The following is a 20,202-nucleotide window of genomic DNA, read 5'->3' on the forward strand; positions in this document are numbered from 1 at the left end:
CTCGGCCGGCCAAGCGTCTGCACCGAGGAAGCGGCTACCGGGCACCGACGTTCGCAGTCGGGGAGACGGTGGGGACCTGCGGCTCCCCGGGGAGGGGGCAGGGGGGCGTCGGGAGGAACTTCGGGCCCGAGGTCTGGACCTGCCGCCGCCCGCGAGGCGCGGGCCTGGGCCAGCCGCGGCGCCCGTCTGCCGTCCGCAGAGGCGCAGGGGCGCCCCGTCCACGGCGGTCGGGGGAGAGCCCGGGGGCCGCGCGTCGGGCGGGGGGCGCCGCGGCCTGCTCCGGGCCCGGACGGGATCGCGCGGGGTCCGGAACCACCTGTCCGCCCACCTGCTCGGCACCTGCCCGGGGCCCGCCCCAGCCTGTCCACCCCCCGACCCCCTCGGGGGTGCGCCCTGCACCCCGGCCCGGGCCCGACCGGCCGTCTCGGCGGCGCCCGAGCCCCGCGCCTCAGTTTCCCGGCGCGGGCGGGGGCGGGCGCGGGGGCCGGGCCGGGGCCGGGGCCGGGGCGGGGGCGGGCGGCGCCGCAGGGCGGTGCGCTCCGGCCGCTGATTGTTAGTTGCGATTGTGGGTCGCGGCGCCGGGTCGGAAGGGCGGGGCGTCCACTCCCGCCGGCGCACCCCGCGGCTGGGACCGGCCCGGCTCGGAGGGGCGGCTCGGGCGGCCGCGGCCCAGCGGGGGGAGGCGGAAGCGCCGGGGCCGCCGCACAGTGGGCGCTGGGCGGCCGCCCGACCCCGCGCGCGCCGGCTGCCGGGGGCGCGGGCTCGGCGGGCGGGGGCCCGGGCCCGGCCCCACAACAAAGAGCCGGGCGCTGGGGGCCGCCGCCCGTCGGCGCGACCCTGGGCACGGGGCGGGGCGCCCGAGCAGGCCGGGGCGGCCTCCCGGGGCGGCGGCGCGAGGAGCCGGGCGGGGGTCGGGCGCGCGGCGGCCGCGGGCCGAGGTGGCGCCCGAGGGGCGCGCGGCGACGCCGCCTCCAGCCGCGATTTAAAGGGCAGCGAGGGGCGGAGGGATCCCTCGCCGACGGTTCAGCGCGGATCCCTCCGCCGCGAGCGCAGTCCGGGCCGGCTCGGCGCGTCCTCGCGATTCGCGTTTGTCCCTCCGCCGCCGCCAGGAGCTCCCGGCGGGGACTCATTTCTTTCTCGTGTTTCTCCGCCTCCCCCACCCGCGTCCCGTAAAAGCCACAGAAGCGGCCGAGGCGGCGCGCGTCCGCGTGGTGTCCCTCCGCCGCCGGACGGGCACTCCTTTTCGTGTCCTTCCACCGTTCCCGGGCGGCGTCAGGGTGGCTCGCCGGGGGTGGCGACGCGGCTGCGGCGCGGGCGGCGAGGCTCCGGGGCTATGAGGTGAGGGCGCCGGGCTCCGGAGGCGGCAGCGCGCGGCGCCGGGACCCAGGACGCGGAACCCCGAGGCCGGCGGCCGCCTGTGGGCCCCGCGGCCGCGCGGGGGCGAGGTGAGGCCCGGGGCGCGGGGCCGGGCGCGGGGGCGCGGTGGGGGCGGGGGCCCGGTCGCGACGGGACTCTTTTCCCGGCAGCGGAGGGAGCGGGCGGTGCTGCGGCCCGCGCCGCCATCTTGGATTTTACTCTCCATTTTTCTGAGGAATTATTTTTTGGTGATTAATTTTCCGGGGACCCGGGCGGCGGCGCCCGGCGGCGGCCGGGCAGCGGGCGGCGGCGCGCCCCGGAGCGGCGGGCGGCGGCGGTGAGCGGCCGGCGGCGGGCGGCGGGGGCGCGGGCGCGGCGGGGGGAGGGGCGCGGCGGCGGGGGGCGCGGGTGCAGTGGGCGCCGCGGCCGGAAGGGAGCGGTAGCGGGCGCCGGGCCGGCCGCGAGGGGCGCAGCCCCGCGCCGCGATTGGGGGACTCCGCGCGGCCGCTTCGCCAATGGGCGGCCGGGAGCCGGCGCGCCCAGTCTGCGCCCGGCGCCGCGCTCGGCTCGGGCCGGCCGGAGCGGGCGCCCAAGATGCCGGCGCCCCCCGGCCGGCCGGCGCGCTCGCCAAGCCGGGGCCGCCGCGGAGGACGCGGCCCGGGGACGCGCTCGGGACGCGGGCGGCGGGCGGACGCCGGGGCCGCCGCGGCGCGGGCAGGTGCTGAGGCGGCGGCGCGCCCGGGCCGGGCCCGAGGGGCTCGGGGCGGAGCCCGCTGTGGCCGCGGGGCGCCCGGCTTTCCTGCCGCCTGGGGCGGGCGGGCGGGTCCTCGCCCCGGCTCGGGCCTCGCTGGTGTCCCCGGCCCGGGGCCCCGGGGCCCCCCGCTGCCCCCCAGTACGAGGGGCTCCCTCGGAGAGGCCCGGGAGCGGGCGGCCCCCCGGCCTGCGGCGGGTCTCCGGAGTCGGTCGCCCCGGTCCCGGCGCAGAGCGGGGCTCCCGGCCCCCCGAGGGGCCTCGCTCACCCGCGCCCGCTCGGCAGCCCCGGGGTGGGCGCGGCGGGTCGGCCCTGACGCCGTCCTCGCGCCCGGGCACGGGCTCGCGGCTCCCCGGGAGGGGCGCCCCGGGAGGGGCTCCGCTGCGCCCAGGCTCTGGGGCCGGACCCGGGGCTCTGCATGCGCCCTCGCCGGGTGCCCGGCCCGGGGCGGTCCGGGGGCGCAGAGGTGGACGGGGCGCGGCGGCCCCGCGGGCGGGCGGGCGGGCGGGCTCCCCCTTTCCCGCGGCGGGTTGCGCTCCCTGGGCTGCCCTCCGCGCGCGCGTCTGCGGGGGGCGCGGGCCGGGGCCTGTGGCCCCGCCCGCCCGGCCGCTGCTCCTGGGCCCCCTCGGCGCGCCGCTCTTGCCCCGCCGCCCAGAGCCGCCTCCTGCGGGCGGGGTTGGGACTGTCCGCCCTCGGCCGCTGGGAGCCCGTCCCCGTCTGCCCGGGCGGGGCTGCCCCGACTCGGGCTGTGGGCGGCGCGGGGAGTGCGGGCAGGCGGCGGGCAGGCTCCGGGCCGGAGTGAGTGTTATGGATGCGGTGCAGCTTCCTCCTCAGTCTGACTTCTAGTGTTTTTGGGGTGGGGGGGAAGAAAGCTGGTTTGACTGACAGGTCTGTGGAAACGGGGCTCTGAGAAGCGCATGGCCCAGCTGCGAGCGCCGCGAGGCGAAGAGGGAGGCCTGCCCGGGGGCGCCGGCCTTGGGGCCCGACCTGAGAGCTCCCCGGTGGAGCCTCTTATGCCGAGGAGCGGGTCCACCCTGCAGCCTCGCAGACCCGGTGCTCTGCCCCGAGCGCAGCCCAGCCGGCCTCGCAGCCAGCAGGCGGGCCTGGGCCTGGCGCCCCTCCGCGCGGCGTCGTGAGGCCGCTGCCAGCGCCGACCGCCCCGCAGAGCAGAGCCCCCGAGTCGGCTCGCGTTGGCTTAGGACGTGTCTGCTCTGTGTACAGGCGTCTTTCCGGGTTTCAGTCACGTGCATCTTCTTTTCAGCGCGTCCACGGGTTTTCCTATGTAAGAGGCGTGCTGCAGAGAGGACCCATCCGTACAGGGAGACTCCCCCTGATTTATTTCTCTAAATCCACGTTAACGTCTAGCGTTAGCTCTTGAGACTTTGCTTTTGATCCCACGTGGTCGGGGCGTGAGTCAGGCGGGCTCCTGACATCTCCGTGCGGACTCCGAGGTGGAGCCGGCGCGGGCAGCCCCATGGCCGGCGTTACCTCTGGAACAGGCTCACGGAAGGGCAGAGTCCCCGTGGGTGATGCTCCAGATTCTGCGGCACTCGAGCGTGCGGGCGCCACCCCATCCGTGCCCTCTGGCTCCCGTGTCTGCCAGCCAGGGCCGGCTGGTGTCCGAGTGGGCAGGCTCTGGGGTCTGGCTCCCGACTGCCACATCAACGCGGGGTTCTGGGCTGGATGAAAGGCCTGGGGAGAAGCGGGCGCCTGGCTCCGTTGGCACGAGGCCACCGCCAGTCCCTGCGTCTCACGTCTAAGACCCATCGAGACCATGCTCTGAGGTCGAGTCATGCGCGGGGCCCATCTGGAGAGGCCGTGTCAGCTTGCTCTCCCTTCCTCTGGCCGGGCTGGCTCGTGAGGACTGAGCACGGGCTCGCCGCTGCCCCAGGGGCTGACCCTAAGGGTTGTGTGCCCTGACTGGCCAACCGCGTCCTGGGACGTAGCTCACCTGGCACAGCATCACCGTGGAGCAGAAAGCGAGCTCGCCCCAAGCGTTCCCCGGCGGGAAGCCTCCGGTCGCTGAAGGCACGCAGGCCTGAGAGGCGGCATCGCCGGCTGCAGTGTAGCCACCGGTCCCCGACCCAGCCTCTAACTGACGGTTCTTTGACTTCACGAAGCCCCATCCGTTCCGGCGTGGTGGTGATAGCCATCTCACCTGCCTCACGGGGCTGCCCAGCGGGCGAGCCTTCATTCCTCCCTGTTGGGGTGAAACAAACATCCCTCCTGACTCCTAGTGTCCACAGGCGCTGCGGCTTAGGCAGCAGGCCCCCTGCGGGGGTCAGTCTCTCTCCAGGTGCCTGGCCTCCACTCACCTGGCAGCCCTGCCCTGTTTCTGACAGCAGGAGCTGAGGTGCGCCTGGTGTCCCCTGGACACGGCACTCAGTGCTGCGAACGGTGCAGGCGGTGGGGAGGCGGGCCACATGCTGGCCTGGCTGGAGTGCCTGGTGCAGCCTCCAGAGCTCTGAGGAGCCCTCCTAACAGCGAGGTGTTTGCGTGCTGCATGTGGAGGGGGGCGTGCGCGTGCGTGCGTGTACATCCGTCCTGTGGCGACTTGGCGCGCCCTGGCCTGGAGGAGGCGCCGCCCCCTCTGCTGGCAGCTGCTGGAGCTGGGGCTCAGAAGCCTGTGGACACCCGCTCACCTTAAAGCAGCAGCAGCAGCAGCAGCAGCAGCAGCACACCTCACTCGGGTCCAGGCGGAGGCCAAATCAGTTGCCTGAGAAACTTTTGGTGGGTGTAAATGCCAGGGGTGTGTTGAGCCCCCAGAAGTGACTGTTTTCATCTTGCCTTTGATCTTCTTGCCCTGCTCGTCCACCGAGGAGCCGCTCTCCTCACGTCCTCTCTGTGGTCTGCACCCCCCCCCCCCAAAAGGGCCTCAGGAGCGCACCTGTCTCCTGGCATCTGACTTCTCTACTGCTAGCAACGCTGTGTTGCTTTTTTGTATTTTCGCGGCTGGAGGGTGGGCTGCCGCGGGTATCTGTGCTGTGTTCTTTAGTATTGGTCACGCGTGGCTGTGTTGTGAGGCCCAGTGTTTTTCCCTAACGCACGCTCCAGGACCCCGTGGGAGTGAGTGATGCGATGCCAGAGGGTCTGGGGCCTGGTAAGAGAAGGTGTGGCGTGGGGGTCAGCAGACTAGGGCTTAGAGGTGTCTCTGTTGTGTCCAGGAGTGCTGGGCCCCCAGCCTTCGCTTTTCCTCTCACGTGTCCCGAGCATTTAGTGGACGGTGTGTGTTGGACGCCCTGCTGGGCACGTCCCTCCTGGGTCCAGAGTGCTGGTGGGGCGTCCCGTTCCGTTCCTTCTCCCTTCCCTCCCCTTCCCCCTTCCGTTGAAGTGCCCGCGCTGCGTCGGCTGTCGTTGGTGTCCTGTTCGGACAGCGCGTCGTCTTGGCAGAGGAGGGAATTACTTTGGGCCGATGACATCCCTCCCTGAGCCATGTTTCTGTAATCGATAGCTTTTTGCTCTGAAATTCTGCAATTTGAATCAAGATAGCGCCGGGATCTTGGTAGGCTGTGAACCCCTTACATCAGTGCTGGTCTCCCCGCAGGCCCACTCTCCTGAGTTCTGGCGCCTTAGGACAGTTTGGCCTGGTAGTGCCCTCTAGGCTTCCCGCCAGCCCGCCCTCCCGTGTAGTCCTGCTCCGCTGCAGGCCACCGCCGCCCCTCGGGAGACTTCTGACTCCTCCAGCTCCTGCCTGTCGTCACCACCTGTGTCTGCTTTGATTTAGGCATACAAGAACTGGGGGTACAGGTCAGAGGTGCAGGGGGTAGGAGGTTTCACCAGAGACAGAGCGGGGAGCAGGACAGGCAGACTGACTGAAATCCACTGCTGAGGGGAGCAGCGGGGAGACAGGAGAGGTCTGCTCGCCATGTGGGTAGCTCCCGGCCGGGGATTGAACTTGTGCTGCAGAGGCTGGGGATAGCTTCATAGTGCGGTGTTGAACCCACTGTGCCACCAGGGAGGCCCCACTGTAGCATTGAATCCCCTGCTCTGGCTCCAGTGGGGTGCTCTCTCCAGCACAATGGAGCACATTCTCCACCAGCTGACCTACCAGTATCTTCCTTTCAGAGCGTGAGAAGTAATTCAGTGACCGAGAGCCCCAAATGAAGGGAGCTGTTATTAAAAACGGAACTGTATCACAAGCTGAATTCCACTATGACAAAATCGGGGTGAGGGACTCTGAATGTTGAAATGTGAGGTGCAGTTTGGTGTGGGATTTTTTTTTTTTAATACACCGTGGGCACAAGTCACATTCCGTCTCTTCAGGAGCCGACGCCCTGCGTGGTCAGTAGCACTCCTGTCCTTTTTCATTCTTTTGAAAATTTGCGTTTTTTAAGTGGATGTGGTAATGTGATTTTTTTGGGGGGTGGGGGGGTGGGCTGTGTAGCCTGAGGAATGGAGGTGATGTTTCTGCCTCGTGGTGTAATTTCGTGAATAATGCCTCCACGTGCCTGGCCCTCTTTGTTTCTGCCTCAGTTTCTCCTCTGAAAAGAGGGGACAGTTGAGGAGCTTTGTTTTGATCAGTAGTTTCTGCTTTCGTCCCGTGTCGGGCAGGTGAGGTCTGAGGCCCTTTTGCATTCTGCTGGTGAGGCAGTGGGCATCCTGGGGCGGGGCCGGGTGGGCGGGGGCTCCCCCACCTCCTGACCTGGGGCACACCCTGCCCAGCCTACCACCTGCAAACTGTCTTGGCTTTGAAGACCCAGGCCAAGAACCCCTTTTGGAAGGTCCCCCTCGCTCCTGTCTCAGCCCAGGAGGATTCGGTCTGTCGTTGTGCCGCCTGTCTCCGTCTGCCGGCCGCGGGCTGCCCCAGGCCGCTGCCGCTGAGAACAGGAAATGCCGTTTGGGTCTCAGAGAAAACTGACAGATGAAGGCGGGCAGGTGGGTCAGACCCGAGAGGTGTAAGAGCAAGTATTTTTGGGCAGAAGTTCCCTCAACAGCCGCATCTGCACAGCCGCTGTGTTCACTGTGGCCGCGAGGCCCAGGAGCGCCATCTTGACAGTGCAGGGCCTGTGGCCACGACGCCGGGCGGGCCAGGAGGTGCTGGCTCTGCTGAGCGAGTAAGGGTGCTCTGGGGTGGCGCCTTCCCTGGCGGGCAGCGCGCCCCACGCTCTTCTGCTCGGGGAAGGGCTCTGCTGCTTTGTTTTTGTTCGGGTGGAAGCTTCCTGTGAACGCACAAGTGGTCGGGCCCGCCTGTGGGCTCGGCGCGGGGCTGGCGTGCCGTGGGGGAGCCTCGGTGCTGTGTCGTGTTCGGTTCACAGCGGGGGTCACTCCCCTGAAAAGAGCATTTAAGATCCTGTCCCAAGACACATTGGGCACCTGCTCCCCTTTCCTGTCGTCTGGCGCTGGTCGCCTCTGGGGCCGCAGCAGCACCCTGCACAGCTGGGGTCCCGGGGCTGTGGAGGAATGGGGGGGACGCCCTGTGGAGACCCTGGGGGCATCTGCTTCTGCCTCCCCAGCATCAGGCTGTGCGGTCCTTGGCCTGTGGCGCCAGTCTTGGCTCTCCTGGGGCGGCCCCGTGCCCCCTGCCTCTCTTACAGGGGCGCTTGTGATGGTATTTGGGGCCCACCCGCTAATCTCACTCATCCCAAAATCCATAACTCAGCCACACCCAGAGGCCCTTTCCTTGTAAACGAACACATGCGGCTCCAGATGCGGACCTGGCGTCTCGGGCCGCGTCTCAGGCCACTTCCCGACCCCTCCGGGCAGTTAGCGCAGCCGATCGCGCGCCCGGCACAGGGTTCTCCAAGAGGCACGAGGGCATCTCTAGCCTCTGTCGCCTGCCGCAGAGTCCAGAATGCACAGGAGGGGCTGTAGGGTTCAGGCCCCACCCCTGGCCGGTCTGGGGGCGTGACGCCCGGGCTATCTACGTTGGCGACCCGGGGTGCCTGTGGGTCGGACTCGACCAGAGCTGGGCGCAGACAGCAGAAATGGTATCTTGAATAACGGGGCCTTTGTATCGTGCAGCAGGAGCTCTTTGCTGTGCAGTTGGTGGCGCGGGGCACGGCTCAGCCGTAGAGTTCGGGGACAGCTCTGGTCTGGTGATAGCGGGCCAGGTGACGCGTGCTCATTTGGAAAGGCTGATCCTTCTGAACAGAGACCACGTCGTGGGCCAACACTGCTGCGGAGGCGCTGCTGTCGCCGGCTCGGTGGGGTGAGGTGTCGTCCTCCCGCAGCCTGCTCCGGCCCCCCAACCCTTGGCCCTTCCACTACGCCTCCTCTTCCTTCCCAACCCCTCGGCCCGTCCTGGCGTGGGGTGACTTCTCCAGGAGGAATCATGTCACCCGGTTCGGGGCGCACATCACTTGGGCAGCGCTTGGTAAATGTCCCAGAAATTGTCACGATTCTTGATCATCCTTCAGAATGTTTTCATTTTTCTGACAATTTTTGAAATCTTGGTTTGTGTTTAGAACATTCAACAAAAAAGCCTGTCTTGAAGCAGTAAAAATGGTTTGGAACCACAGCTCTCTAGTTGGGCGTGAGGAGTGCCCGCAGAAGTCACCAATGCCGGGCAGCCCGGGGTCCGCGGGGCATCGGAGGGGCGGGCGCGGTCTTGTCGCCGGGCATGGCTGCCAGCACAGCGCCGCTGCGCCCTTGAGTCCCGCTCAGGCATGGGGGTTCGCTGGCTTGTTTGTTCCCCTCCTGATTATAAATAAATAGGTTTCCTGTGTAGGGAAACTTTAAAACTTTTACAAATGTTGGGTGCCATGCCTCCGAGATGGCCTTGCTGCGTGACCTGCAGTGTGTGCGTGCAGGCCCCCACCCGGGGGCCGTGGTGTACGTGGACGTCTCCTGCGTGCTGCTGCTTGAGCGGCTTTTCAGTGACTCGTGTCTCTTGTGGACTGTTGCCGTGTTTGCACCTGCCGCCGGAACCTGCGGGGTGTGCTACCGCCCCACCTGCGGCCTCTGTGGGTGCCCCAGCCCGGGCCTCTCCGGAATGCTGCTTCCTGCCCGGAGCGCAGACCTGCTGCGTCCCAGGAGCCTGAACATCAGACAGGGCGAGGCCTTGCTGAGTCCACACGTTACCGCACTGGGGCGTCCTGCCCAGGCCACAGAACATCCTTCTGGGGAGACACTCCCACAACTGCCCGCGAGCCCTCGGGCGCACGCCTAGGTGGAGCTGCTCTCGTCATCCCCAGGCCCAGAATTTCATTTGCCTGTGTCCTTGTGGAACGTGCAACTTCTGTTTTTTTCCTCTTGTTGAAAACAAACGAAGATCCCAGTCTCCCTTCCCCCCAGTGTTCCTTTCACCGCCGCCTGCCCCCTGCCCCGTGAGCCGGTGTTTTCAGATGTGATGTCTTTTCACACGTTCTCCCTTAAGGGGTGTAAGGCTGCCTGTGGGGATATGACTCTTAAATCTGTCCAGAGCCCCTTTGCTCCTTCTGTTCCATGTCGCCGCACTGGGGCGTGTTCGGCATGTCAGGACCCGAGAGCCTTAAAAACACGTTCTTTGGGCATCATTCGACAGCCGTGGGTTTTGTGGGCGTCGGTGATCCGGGTTGCCTGAAAGACCAGAAAGCACTTTGCTTCTTGTGTGGGGTGCAGAACTAGGGGTGAGCCAGAGGTACAGTGAGGCCCCCCCCTCCAGCAGGCAGGGACGGGGACTTGGAGCCTTATTTGTCAGTCTAAAGCTGAGGGCCGGTTCTGTCAGGTGGCCTGGCACAAGCTTGTTGGCTGGCGGCTCAGCCGTGTGTGTCTGCTTCTTGCGCTGTGCTGGGAGGGGGTTAGAGAAAAGAAATGGAACTTCTGGCCTCAGGGGGTCTTGGTCAGTTAAGGAGGCGGAGAGTTAGGCGGCCCTTAGGGACTTGAGAAGTTTGACCTGAGCGCTCAGTGGGGCGTCTCGCTGGACTGGGCAGTGAGCATCCAGGAGACCTCCTGGAACAGGAAGGGGTAGACCAGAGAAAAGAGGTGGGTGGTCGCATACCAGGTGCAGGGGAAAGTGAGCGTGTCCTGGGCAGGGCCTTTGCTCTTCAGGGGGCCTGCTCCCGAGTTCTGCACCTGCCGTCCACGCGCGAGACAGGCTCTTTGATCACCAACATGGTTTTATGTTTAATTTAATAACTTTTTAAAATAGAAAATGTTTAACTTATAATTGCTGTCCTGGTGGTTTCTCGTGCCCTTTCCTGTTATTTCAGCAGCAGCATTTCTCTGGGTTCAGTGCCGCCTGCGAGAAGACAGGAGAGTGGGGCCCAGCGGAGGCCGAGTGGGGCTGGAATAGCGAAGGAGGTGGAGGTGCCTGTTGGGGGACAGTTGTAAGCGCGTCCTCATCAAGCGCAGTTTTGATCTTTTTAGCCAAATGTGACTTTCACCCCGTGGATTCACCCGAAGTTCCTGTGACGGGACAGGGATCCGAAGTCAAGTGAAAACCAGCGGTTGTGTTTGTGTGGAATGTCATTTAGGGCTTGCCCAGGTAGCCATTTCTGTGGCTACTTAAAATCATTTATCACCCGTGCTCTGCTGAGTTTGTAAGAAGTCAGGAACCGGTTCTCACCGTGGGGGAGAGGGAGGGAGAGGGAGACCTGCAGGCCTCACAGCCGTCGTGGCCTTCAGAGGGTGGGACCTCAGTCTCCGGGTGACCTTCACACTTTGCGTCTTTCTCGGGTGGGTGAACGTGGCCTTTTATGTATTTACCTCCCCATTTTGTTTTTCATATTTTGTTTCTGTCAGGAGAGAACACTGAAATTACTCTCTAAGCTGTGTGAAGAGCGTGACTAAATGCACCTGGGCCAGGCTGTCCGGGGGCATGAAGTGGCTGGGAGAATCCAAGAACATGGTGGTGAATGGCAGGAGGAGTGGAGGCAAGTTGTCGAGTGACCCTCCGCAGACCCAGGCCAAGCCACAGCCCGCGGGCAAGGACGCCGTGAAGGCCGGCAGGGGCGTGGTGGAGCGGAGGTCGAGCAGATGTACGTACCGCCTCCCTGCGCCGCCGCTGTGGCGTGCGTTCTGGTCTTTGCTGTCTCCACGTGCCTGTTCTGTGTGCTCGTGGGTAACGGCGTGGGTTTTTTTATGGTTCCAAAGTCATGTCAGTTGCTATTCTCATCATGGTGAAAAACTCAATTTTAATGCTTGATGTGATGACCTTCATGATGCTTTTATACCCACAGCTGTCTATGTTGTGGCATTTATAGCTCCATGTTTCATCTGTTCTACACAAATTTTTAAGCTACTGCTATTGAATTTCTTGTAAGTTCAGAGTGTATTTTTTTATATTTTATGTATATTTCTTTGAAAACTTAGAGTATTATAAATAATTAACTCTAACTTAACATGATTAATGGGAATCGAGCCGCTTCACCAATCTTTGCCATTTCTTCTGCTTAGAGAGGGTGATCAGCGCTTGATCCTGACAGTGACGCACTGTTGATAAGCAGTTACTTTCTTTTTACCCCTGTCGCTCTTGGTGAGACAAGGCTACTACTTGAGAGTTGGGGAACTTGTGGGTTTGACAGAGATTTCATAGTCAAGTGCCCTAGGGTGGGCATAAGCCTGAGTGGGCAGCTGTGTGAGCAGCGCCCAGGGTTTTGTGGCCATGGTGAGGGAGACTGAGTCTTCAGTGTCGTGCGTTTCCCGAGGCTAACTTGGCCTGAGCTGCTCTTGGAATTGGCGTGCTCCCCGTAGATTTGAATCAGCCTGGGGTTTGCTGGGTTACAGGTAGATTGCTCCGCTTCTGATTCACTTCCTCCTCTCATGGGCTGTGCTAGTCGTGGGTCCCAGGATGCCTGTAAGCTTTCTATCATGGATTTAGGTCACTGCTGCGTTAGGTGAGAACCTGAGACGGAATGGCTTCTCCTCCGCACAGGCCGCTCCCTCATCCTCGGAGTCTTTAGTGGGAACCTGAAGGAAGTATAGTGCCTACAGCAGGGCTGTTGGTTCTGGCCAATGAATTAGGCAGCTCTTAAATTTGTTTTTTGGTCTTGCTCATTTTTAGCAAGTGGCTCTTGATCTACCTTTGTGCATCGTGATGCAAAAAGGTCTTAATTAGTTTACTTTGTTGGAGAAAAATTAGAATGAGAAAATCAACATTATATAGACTACACTTTGCCAAGCGTAGGTAGAGTCAGAGGAAGATGTTGGAAAAAGCCGAGAGTGTAAAGGTGGATAGAGTCCTGCTAGGTGTTCCCAGGCAAGAATGGTGCAGAGTGAGAGACACGGTGAGTAGAGAAGGGAGTACAGAGTAGTGTTCCTCTGTAGGGGAGCTGCGGTGACTTCATCTGACATCAGAGCCCCACCATACACGGTGAGAAGGCTAAGTTGAAATGAGAAAAATATAATTCAGCAATAATTTGGAGACTTCAGTATCTACTTTCAGTTGTGCTTAGAATAGCTAGGCAGATCAACAAAATGCAAATGGTCTGGGCCTCCCTGGTGACACAAGGGGTTAAGTGTCAGCAGTATCAAGCTATCGGCAGCCTCTGCAACATGAGTTTGATCCCCGACCAGGGAGCTACCCACATGGTGCAGCAGACCTCTCCTGTCTTGCCCACTGCTCCCAGCAGTGGATTTCAGTAGATCTGCCTGTTCTGCTCCCCCCACTGTCTCTGGTGAATCCTCTCAGCCCCCACACCTCTGGCCTTCACCCTAGTTCTTGTATGCATAAATAAATAAAAATAAATCTTTTTAAAAAGAAAAAGAATGGTCACAGTGGAGTAGAATTGGAAATGGACAGAAATTTGGGAAATTCACAAATAGAAACTAAACAACACATTCCAAAATAACCAGTGAGCCAAAGAAGAAATCATAAGAGAAATGGAGAATACTTGAAGTTGAATGAAAAGGAGAATGTAATGTATCAAAATGGATGGGGTGCAGTAAAGCACTACTTAGAGGAATAGTTATAGTTGTGAATGTCTAATTGGCAAGACAAGAAAGATCTTGATCAGTAACCTGACCTTTCACTTTAACTCATCAGAAAAAGAAGAGCAAACTGAACCCAAAACATGAATGAAGGAAATAATAGAGTAGAATTTAATAGGATGGAGAACAGAAAGACGAAAAAGTCAACAAAACTAAAAGCTGATTCTTTGAAAAGAGCAACAAAATTGGCAAATCTTTAAGTGAGACTGGTCATGAAAGAGAGGAGACCCCAGAATCAAGAATGATAGTCCAACACTATACGTAAGAATATGGAGATACCACAAATAAAAATAAAAACAGGTCTATCATTCGATTTCTGGGTGTATTACCGAAAGGAAATGAAAACAGGAATTCAGTGAAATAAATGTTTATCGCAGCATTATTCACAGTAGGTAGGCTGTAGGAACCGCTCAGACGTCCGTCAGTAGACAAGTGGATAAACAATGGAGTGTAGATGCGCAGTGGAATATTACTCGGCCACGAGAACGGAACCGCGTGAATGGATGAGCACCTTATACAAAGAGACACGTCCGACAGACAAGTACTGTATAATGCCACATACATGTGGCATCGAATCTGTTTAGGGAAGAAAAAAAAATAGTAAAATGGTAATAGCAGAAATAGAAATAGCAGAAAGGTGTGGGGGGAAAAGATTGAGCACGTTTAAGGTACAAACTTGTAATAATTTCTAAAATAAGCCATAGGCTGCATAGAGTAAGTACATTGAATATAATTGTGTAATGTGAAAAGCATTACAACAGCAGTCATAAGTTTACCAAAGTAACATGCTGTACACCTTAAAGTCACACAAAGTTACTGCCTATTTTATCCAGTCAGAAAAAAGAAACAAGAATGAAAGAAGGTCTGATATGACAGGCTTGTAGTAGTACTGTGAATAACCACATACCAACAGTCAACAGTGTTGACTTAAAATTGGCAAATTCCTATAAAATAACAAGCTATCTGGGCCTCCCCGGTGGCGCAGCGGTTGAGCGCTGGGTTGCGAAGCTGCCCGCGGCCTCTGCAGCTCCGGTTCGATCCCCAGCTGTTCCCCGGCCACCGGAGGAGGAGGGTCCCACATGGCGCGCAGACCTCTCCTGCCGCCCGCTGCTCCCCTCAGCAGTGTCCTTCGGTCCTTCTGCCTGTTCTGCTCCCCGCTCTGGCTCTGGTGAATTCTCTCACCCTCCCGCGCTTCTGACTGTACCCAGTGCAAAATTTATTCAAGAAGAGGGCCTCCCAGGTGGCGCAAGGGGTTAAGCACCGCACTATGAAACTATCCGCAGTCTCTGCAGCACCAGTTTGATCTCTGGCCAGCCAGGGAGCTACCCACATGGCGCAGCAGACCTCTCCTGTCTCACCCGCTGCTCCCCTCAACAGTGTATTTCAGTCTGTCTGTTCTGTTCCCACTTTGTCTCTGGTGAATCCTCTCACCCACCCGCCCGCCGGCACCTTTGGCCTGTATCCCAGCTCTTGTATGCATAAGTAAATAAATCTTTAAAATTATTCAAGAAGAAATGCAAAATCTGAAAAAACCAAGTAACAAAATTGACTCAGTAATTTAAAAAAAACTCTACCTACAAAGGAAGTCTCAGGTCCAGATGGCTTTATTGATTAATACAGTGGGTATTTAAGTAAGAATTCATACCAGTTCTTCAGAGATTGTTCCAAAAATGCATAGGAAGGGAACACTTTCCTGATTCATTTGATGAGGCCAGTATTAACCTGCTATTAAAACCAGAGACATCACAGAAAAAGGAAACCACCCATCAGTGTGTCTGATAAATGTGGGCATAGTAGTCCTCAGCAAAACCAAATCCAGCAACAAATGATAAGGATTCTGCAGTATCACGAGGTGGGATTTGTGCTGGGAACGCAAGGTTGGTTTGGCTTCTGAAAACCAGTCAGTGTAATACATCATAGCAACAGGATGAAAGACACAAACCACACGATTATCCCCACAGGCGCAGGATAAAAACACTGCACACGGGAGGAACCGCAGGTAATCCCTCAACTTGGGCTGTGCACCAGCCCACAGCTAATGTCATCTTTATTGATGAAAGACTAAATGGTTCCCTGTAAGGTCAGGAATGAGACTACCTGTTCTCACCACTTTTATTCTAACCACCCACAGCAGTACGGCAAGAAAATGAACTTACAGAATCATCCAAAATGGAAAGAAAGAAGTTAAACAATCTATGTAAGAATGACATGGTTAGAAATCTTAAAGAATTCGCTAAAAAGGGCCTCACCGGTGGCGCAGCGGTTGAGCGCTGGGTTGCGAAGCTGCCCGCAGCCTCTGCAGTGCCGATTCGATCCCCGGCTGTTCCCCGGCCACTAGAGGAGGGTCCCACATGGCGCGCAGACCTCTCCTGCCGCCCGCTGCTCCCCTCAGCAGTGTACTTCGGTCCTTCTGCCTGCTCTGCTCCCCGCTCTGGCTCTGGTGAATTCTCTCACCCTCCCGCACTTCTGACTGTACCCAGTGCTTGTGTAAATAAATAAATCTTTAAAAAACTACTTAGAACTGATGAGTTCAGCGAGTGATACAAGGTCAATATACAAAAATCGAGTATATTTCTTGTGATAGATGATCCCAAAATTTCATTTACAATGGCATTAGAAAGAATAAGTAGTTGGCAATAAATTTAATGATATGTGTTGAGGGAAATTAAGACATAAATGAGACACCATCCATGTTTGTTTGGAAGACAGTATTGTTCACGTTAGATGACTGTGTCCTTGTCAAAATCTCAACTGACATCTTTGCAGACATCAAACTAATTTAAAATTCTTACTGGAAATCCAAGGAGCCCAGAATAGCAAGAGCAGGCTTGAGAAAGAACAGCCTTGGGGCACTCGCACACCTTGATTTTGAGCTATCTTGGGTCAGCGGCAGGAGTCAAGGTGGTGTTGGGTGGCAGGTGCATGGGCTTTTGGGGTAGGCTTGAGAGTCAGAAGTGAGCCACATGCTTGCCGTCAGTTGATTTTTGATAAGGACGGAGACACGTGGGGAAAGAATGAAATTGGGCCTGACTCACGCTGTGTAAAAACTCTCAAAATGAATTAAACACTTTAAAAGTTAAAACTTTAGGCCTCCCAGGTGGCGCGGCGGGTTGAGCGCAATGCTATGAAGCTGTCCACAGCCTCTACAGTGTGGTTTCGATTCCTGGCTGGCCAGGGAGATACCCACATGGTGCGGCAGACGTCTCCTGTCTCGCCCGCTGCTCCCCTCAGCAGTGTATTTCGTCAGTCTGCCTGTTCTGCTCCCCACTCTGTCTGGTGAATTCTCTCACCCTCCTGCGCGTCTGGCCTACACCCCAGATCTTGTGTAAATAAATCTTTTTAAAAACAAACTTTAAAGCTCCCTAGAAGAAAACATAGGTCTATATATCCATGATTTGGGACTAGGCAGTGGTTTCTTGGATTTGACACTGGAAAGCCCAAGGAACAAGAAGGGAAAAAAAGATTAATTGAAATTAAAATTGTAGAATTCTGGGCCTCCCTGATGGCATAGTGGTTAAATCTCAGCAGTATCACCGTTGTGGCCTGAGTTTGATCCCTGGCCAGGTTGCAGACCTCTCCTGTCTCCCCACTGCTCCCCACAGCAGTGGATTTCAATCTGCCTGTTCTGTTCCCCACTCTGTCTCTGGTGAACCCTCTCACCCCTGCACCTCTGGCCTGTACCCCAGCTCTTCTATGCATAAATAAATAAATAAATAAATAAAGCTGTAAAATTCTTGGTTTAGGGGAAACTATCAAGAACGTAAAATGGGGCCTCTCTGGTGGTACAAGGGGTTAAGATGCAACCTGTGAAGCTGTCCGTAGCCACTGCAGCACGAGTTCGATCCCCTGCTGGCCAGGGAGCAATCCACATGGCACAGCAGACCTCTCCTGACTTGCCCACTGTTCCCCTCAGCAGTGTACTTCTGTCAGTCTGCCTGTTCTGCTCCCCGCTCTGTCTCTGGTGAATCCTTCCAGCCCCCCCCCCATAACTCTGGCCTGTACCCCAGCTTCTGTACACATGAATAAATAAATCTTTAAAAAAGAAAAGGTAAAATGACACGTCACAGAAAGAGGGACGATTTTTTCAAATTTCAGAGTCTGGTAAGGGACTGATAACCAGGAAGCTATAAGTTAGCAGAGAGTGACAAACCCCACTTAGAAATGGGCAGAGGTCTGAATAGACAGGTGTGTCAGATGGCCCGAACTCAAAACGCTCAGAATCATTAGTCATTGGGAAATACAAAAATCATACCCACAAAGCACCACTCAACGACCACTGGCACGTCCGGCGTCAAAGAACAATGATAAGTACCGGAGATGATCCGAAGAACCAGAGCCTCCTGCTGCTGCTGGGAACGTGAAGTGGTGTGGCCGCTCTGGAGCACCGTCGGGCAGCCCGCAGAAGGCTAGGCAGAGTCACCGTGTGGGCCACAGGCCCAAGAGCTTGCGTGAGTGCTCACAGGAACATCAATAATGCCGAAAGTGGAAGCCCGCGAAAAAGGACCAAATGAGGCCCTTCCTTAGCCACGAGGAGTGAAGCCCTGGCGTGTGGCATGACGTGAGCGAGCCTTGGGAGCACGCTGCTGTGGGAAGGGGGCCAGCGCGAAGCCCCCCATCTCTGGGGCCCATCTGCGTGGGATTTGTAGGCCAACCAGCTCCTGGGGACAGAAGGCAGGTGCACTGCACTGGAGGGGCGCGCAGGTGACCACCGAGGGCCACAGGGTCTCTGTGGGTGATGGTTACACAACCCTGTAAATAACCTTAAAAACCATCGAATTGTGTGCTTGAAATGGGTGGATTTTATGGTACGTGGACCATATTTTTAAGAAGTTTTAGGGCCTCCCCTGGTGGCACAGCAGTTGAGCGCTGGGCTGCGAGGCTGCCCGCGGCCTCTGCAGTGCCGGTTCGATCCCCGGCCACCGGCGAGGGTCCCACCAAAAAAAAAAAAAAAAAGTTTTAAAAAATAATGACAGCTTTTCACATATGTCAAGAATTTAACTACAAAGCATACAGCTCCCCTTTGGCAGGGAATTACAGTTAAGTGTCTATTTAATTTTTTGAAAGAGGGGCTGAAAATGTCCCATCTCTCACTGTCTCTCATTCTTCCATGTCTTCATTTTGAGAGACTTGCTCTGTCTGCCGGGGCCTCAGTGCCGCCCATGCTGGCCCCTGAAAAGACTCCGTGACGTGGGCTTGTGGCTTAGGTCAGCTCGGGTGGAGTTCCACTCAAACAGTCCCTCTCCTTTCCGTTTTTCTTCCACAGTGAAGCCCAGTTACATGCCGTCCGCTCCAGTATGTTGAATAGACAGGCCAGGAAGTCACCATGTAAGTGCTAGATTGAATAATAGCAGATGCTGTTTCTATCAAGTTTTATAAAGATCCTATTTCAGTTGCTTCCCTATTTTTATCCATTCACTCAAAATCTGTTTCACGCAGGTTAGTTAGAAATAGTCCTGTCGGTCTCTCCACTTCTTTCCCCGCTTGTACTCCAGCTCTTGTGGCAGACAAGCTCGTCAGCCTCTGGGCCTCTGTTACCAGGATATGGGGGTGGTGAGTGCTCATTCGCCCAAAATGGGGCACCTGGCATGAGTGAGCCCCTCAGGACTTTTTCCGGCAGTGGAGATGACCCTGCGGCACTTTCTGCAGAGTGTCTATGTCGCGTCTTTGTCACCCTGGTGCCCTCAGCCCAGCCTGAAGCGGCCCTTCTGCTCCCTTGCTGTGGTGGTGAACCCTGCCCCGCCATCTCTCAGCTGTTCTCGCGGGGAGGCAGGGGTCAACCACCCAGACTCATTCTGGGAAGCCTGGTGATAGTGTCAGTAGCTACTAGGAGTGCTCTTTTTCACTGGACTACTTCATTGTATTTGGTTTTCTGTTCATGTGAAAGGTTCTTAATTCTTGATTATTATGACTGAATAAAATAATTTCACTTCCTGATTATTAGCTTAAGCTGGTAATAGAGCAAAATGGTTTTTAGGTAGAGTTCAGTACTTTTCAATTTGAGTTACTTTTCTTTTTTTTCCCCCACAGGTAATGGTAGTTCTGGATTCGAAGGACAGAGTCGATATGTACCATCTTCTGGAATGTCTGCCAAGGAACTGTGTGAAAACGATGACCTGGCAACCAGTTTGGTTCTTGATCCCTATTTAGGTTTTCAGACACACAAAATGAATACGAGGTAATTTTAAGTCTTCGTCCTGAATGGAACAGATGATGTTGAATTTAAGAAAACAGATGGTAATTTTACTTTTAGTCCAAATTTGACTTGCATTAAAGGAAAGTCCTTTGCTTCAGAAGGGCTTCCTGTGTGTGAGCCAAGAAAGCAGCAGGAGCCGCAGAGTCTCGTTACTTTTAATTCCGTGTTCCTGTTTTATCTCAGGGTATTTTTATTAAAATACAAAGCTGGAGAAGCATCTTCGTATTCTATTTTAAATGTTGATGATAGTCTTCTCAGTTGAAAGAAGAATGTTTCAAGCATCCTATAACCTTGGATATGTGTTTGTTGTCTTTTCTGCTCGAAGTAGGTTACATCGGGGCTTTTCCATGACTTCATTACAGATTTTTCTTCCTTTAAATAATTGATGCTCTACGAGGGAATTTTGCCACCATGTTTATTTAATCTTTGTGAATCAGCTAATCGTTGCAGGGTGAATATTTTGGACTACATGTCAGTGTGTTCCATATACAGGCAAGAAAATAACTAAGTGCCAGATTGAATATATCAGGTGCTGTTTTTATAAGGTATTATTAGGTCTCTTGTTGTCTGTCATCCTTTAAATTCTTTTGGGCTAACTCTTAAATATCCTCTCTCCCCCAGAAAGGCCCTTAGGTGAATTCATGGTTGACTCTGCCACCAAATACAAAGTGGTGTTGGAGGTGTTTGGCTTTTTTTTTTTTTTTTTTACAACTTTGTCTCTTAACCTCCATGGCAGAAGGTCTTCAGGTCAGCTGGAAACCCTAACAGCAGTGGGGTGGAGTAAAGAGCAAGTCCTGGGCCCCTGCTCGTGCCCCGTCTACATGTTGGCACTGGCTTTGTAGCTCCGGAGCCGGTGCAGCCCAGAGGGACTTGGTCACCAGGCGGATGGTTGGGCAGTCACCGGTAGTTGGGGAAGGAGGGTGAGTAGAGGTGATCAGAGGAATGTATTTATTCTAGTTCCAGAAAAAAAAAATGAAGCAGAAATGTGCCTTTGGTATTTTCATGTAATTTGCTGTTGTTGTATATCTTTATTTACCAAAATGAAAAGTTGGAA

General features: G+C 57.0%; 1 protein-coding gene across 6 annotated transcripts in view; it reads left to right on the forward strand.

Annotated features, from left to right (window-relative positions):
* Positions 1–1,289: 1,289 nt before the first annotated feature.
* Positions 1,290–20,202, forward strand: part of KMT5B (lysine methyltransferase 5B) — a 41,920-nt gene continuing 23,007 nt past the window's right edge. Inside the window, exons 1-3 of one of the 6 annotated variants that reach the window (XM_037517440.2) lie at positions 1,290–1,338; positions 10,769–11,004; positions 18,983–19,130. In XM_037517440.2, coding sequence (XP_037373337.1) covers positions 10,845–11,004; positions 18,983–19,130 — 308 coding nt within the window. In that variant the 5' untranslated portion in view covers positions 1,290–1,338; positions 10,769–10,844. Of the gene's footprint in view, positions 1,339–2,058; positions 2,075–3,255; positions 4,838–6,492; positions 11,005–18,086; positions 18,281–18,982; positions 19,131–20,202 lie in introns of those variants that run through there. The other 5 variants (XM_054697439.1, XM_037517439.2, XM_037517437.2 and 2 more) reach the window with 5 other exon arrangements.

Source organism: Talpa occidentalis, unplaced genomic scaffold (genome assembly GCF_014898055.3).
Source record: "Talpa occidentalis isolate TD23 unplaced genomic scaffold, MPIMG_talOcc4v2.1 talOcc4.17, whole genome shotgun sequence".
NCBI lineage: Eukaryota > Metazoa > Chordata > Mammalia > Eulipotyphla > Talpidae > Talpa > Talpa occidentalis.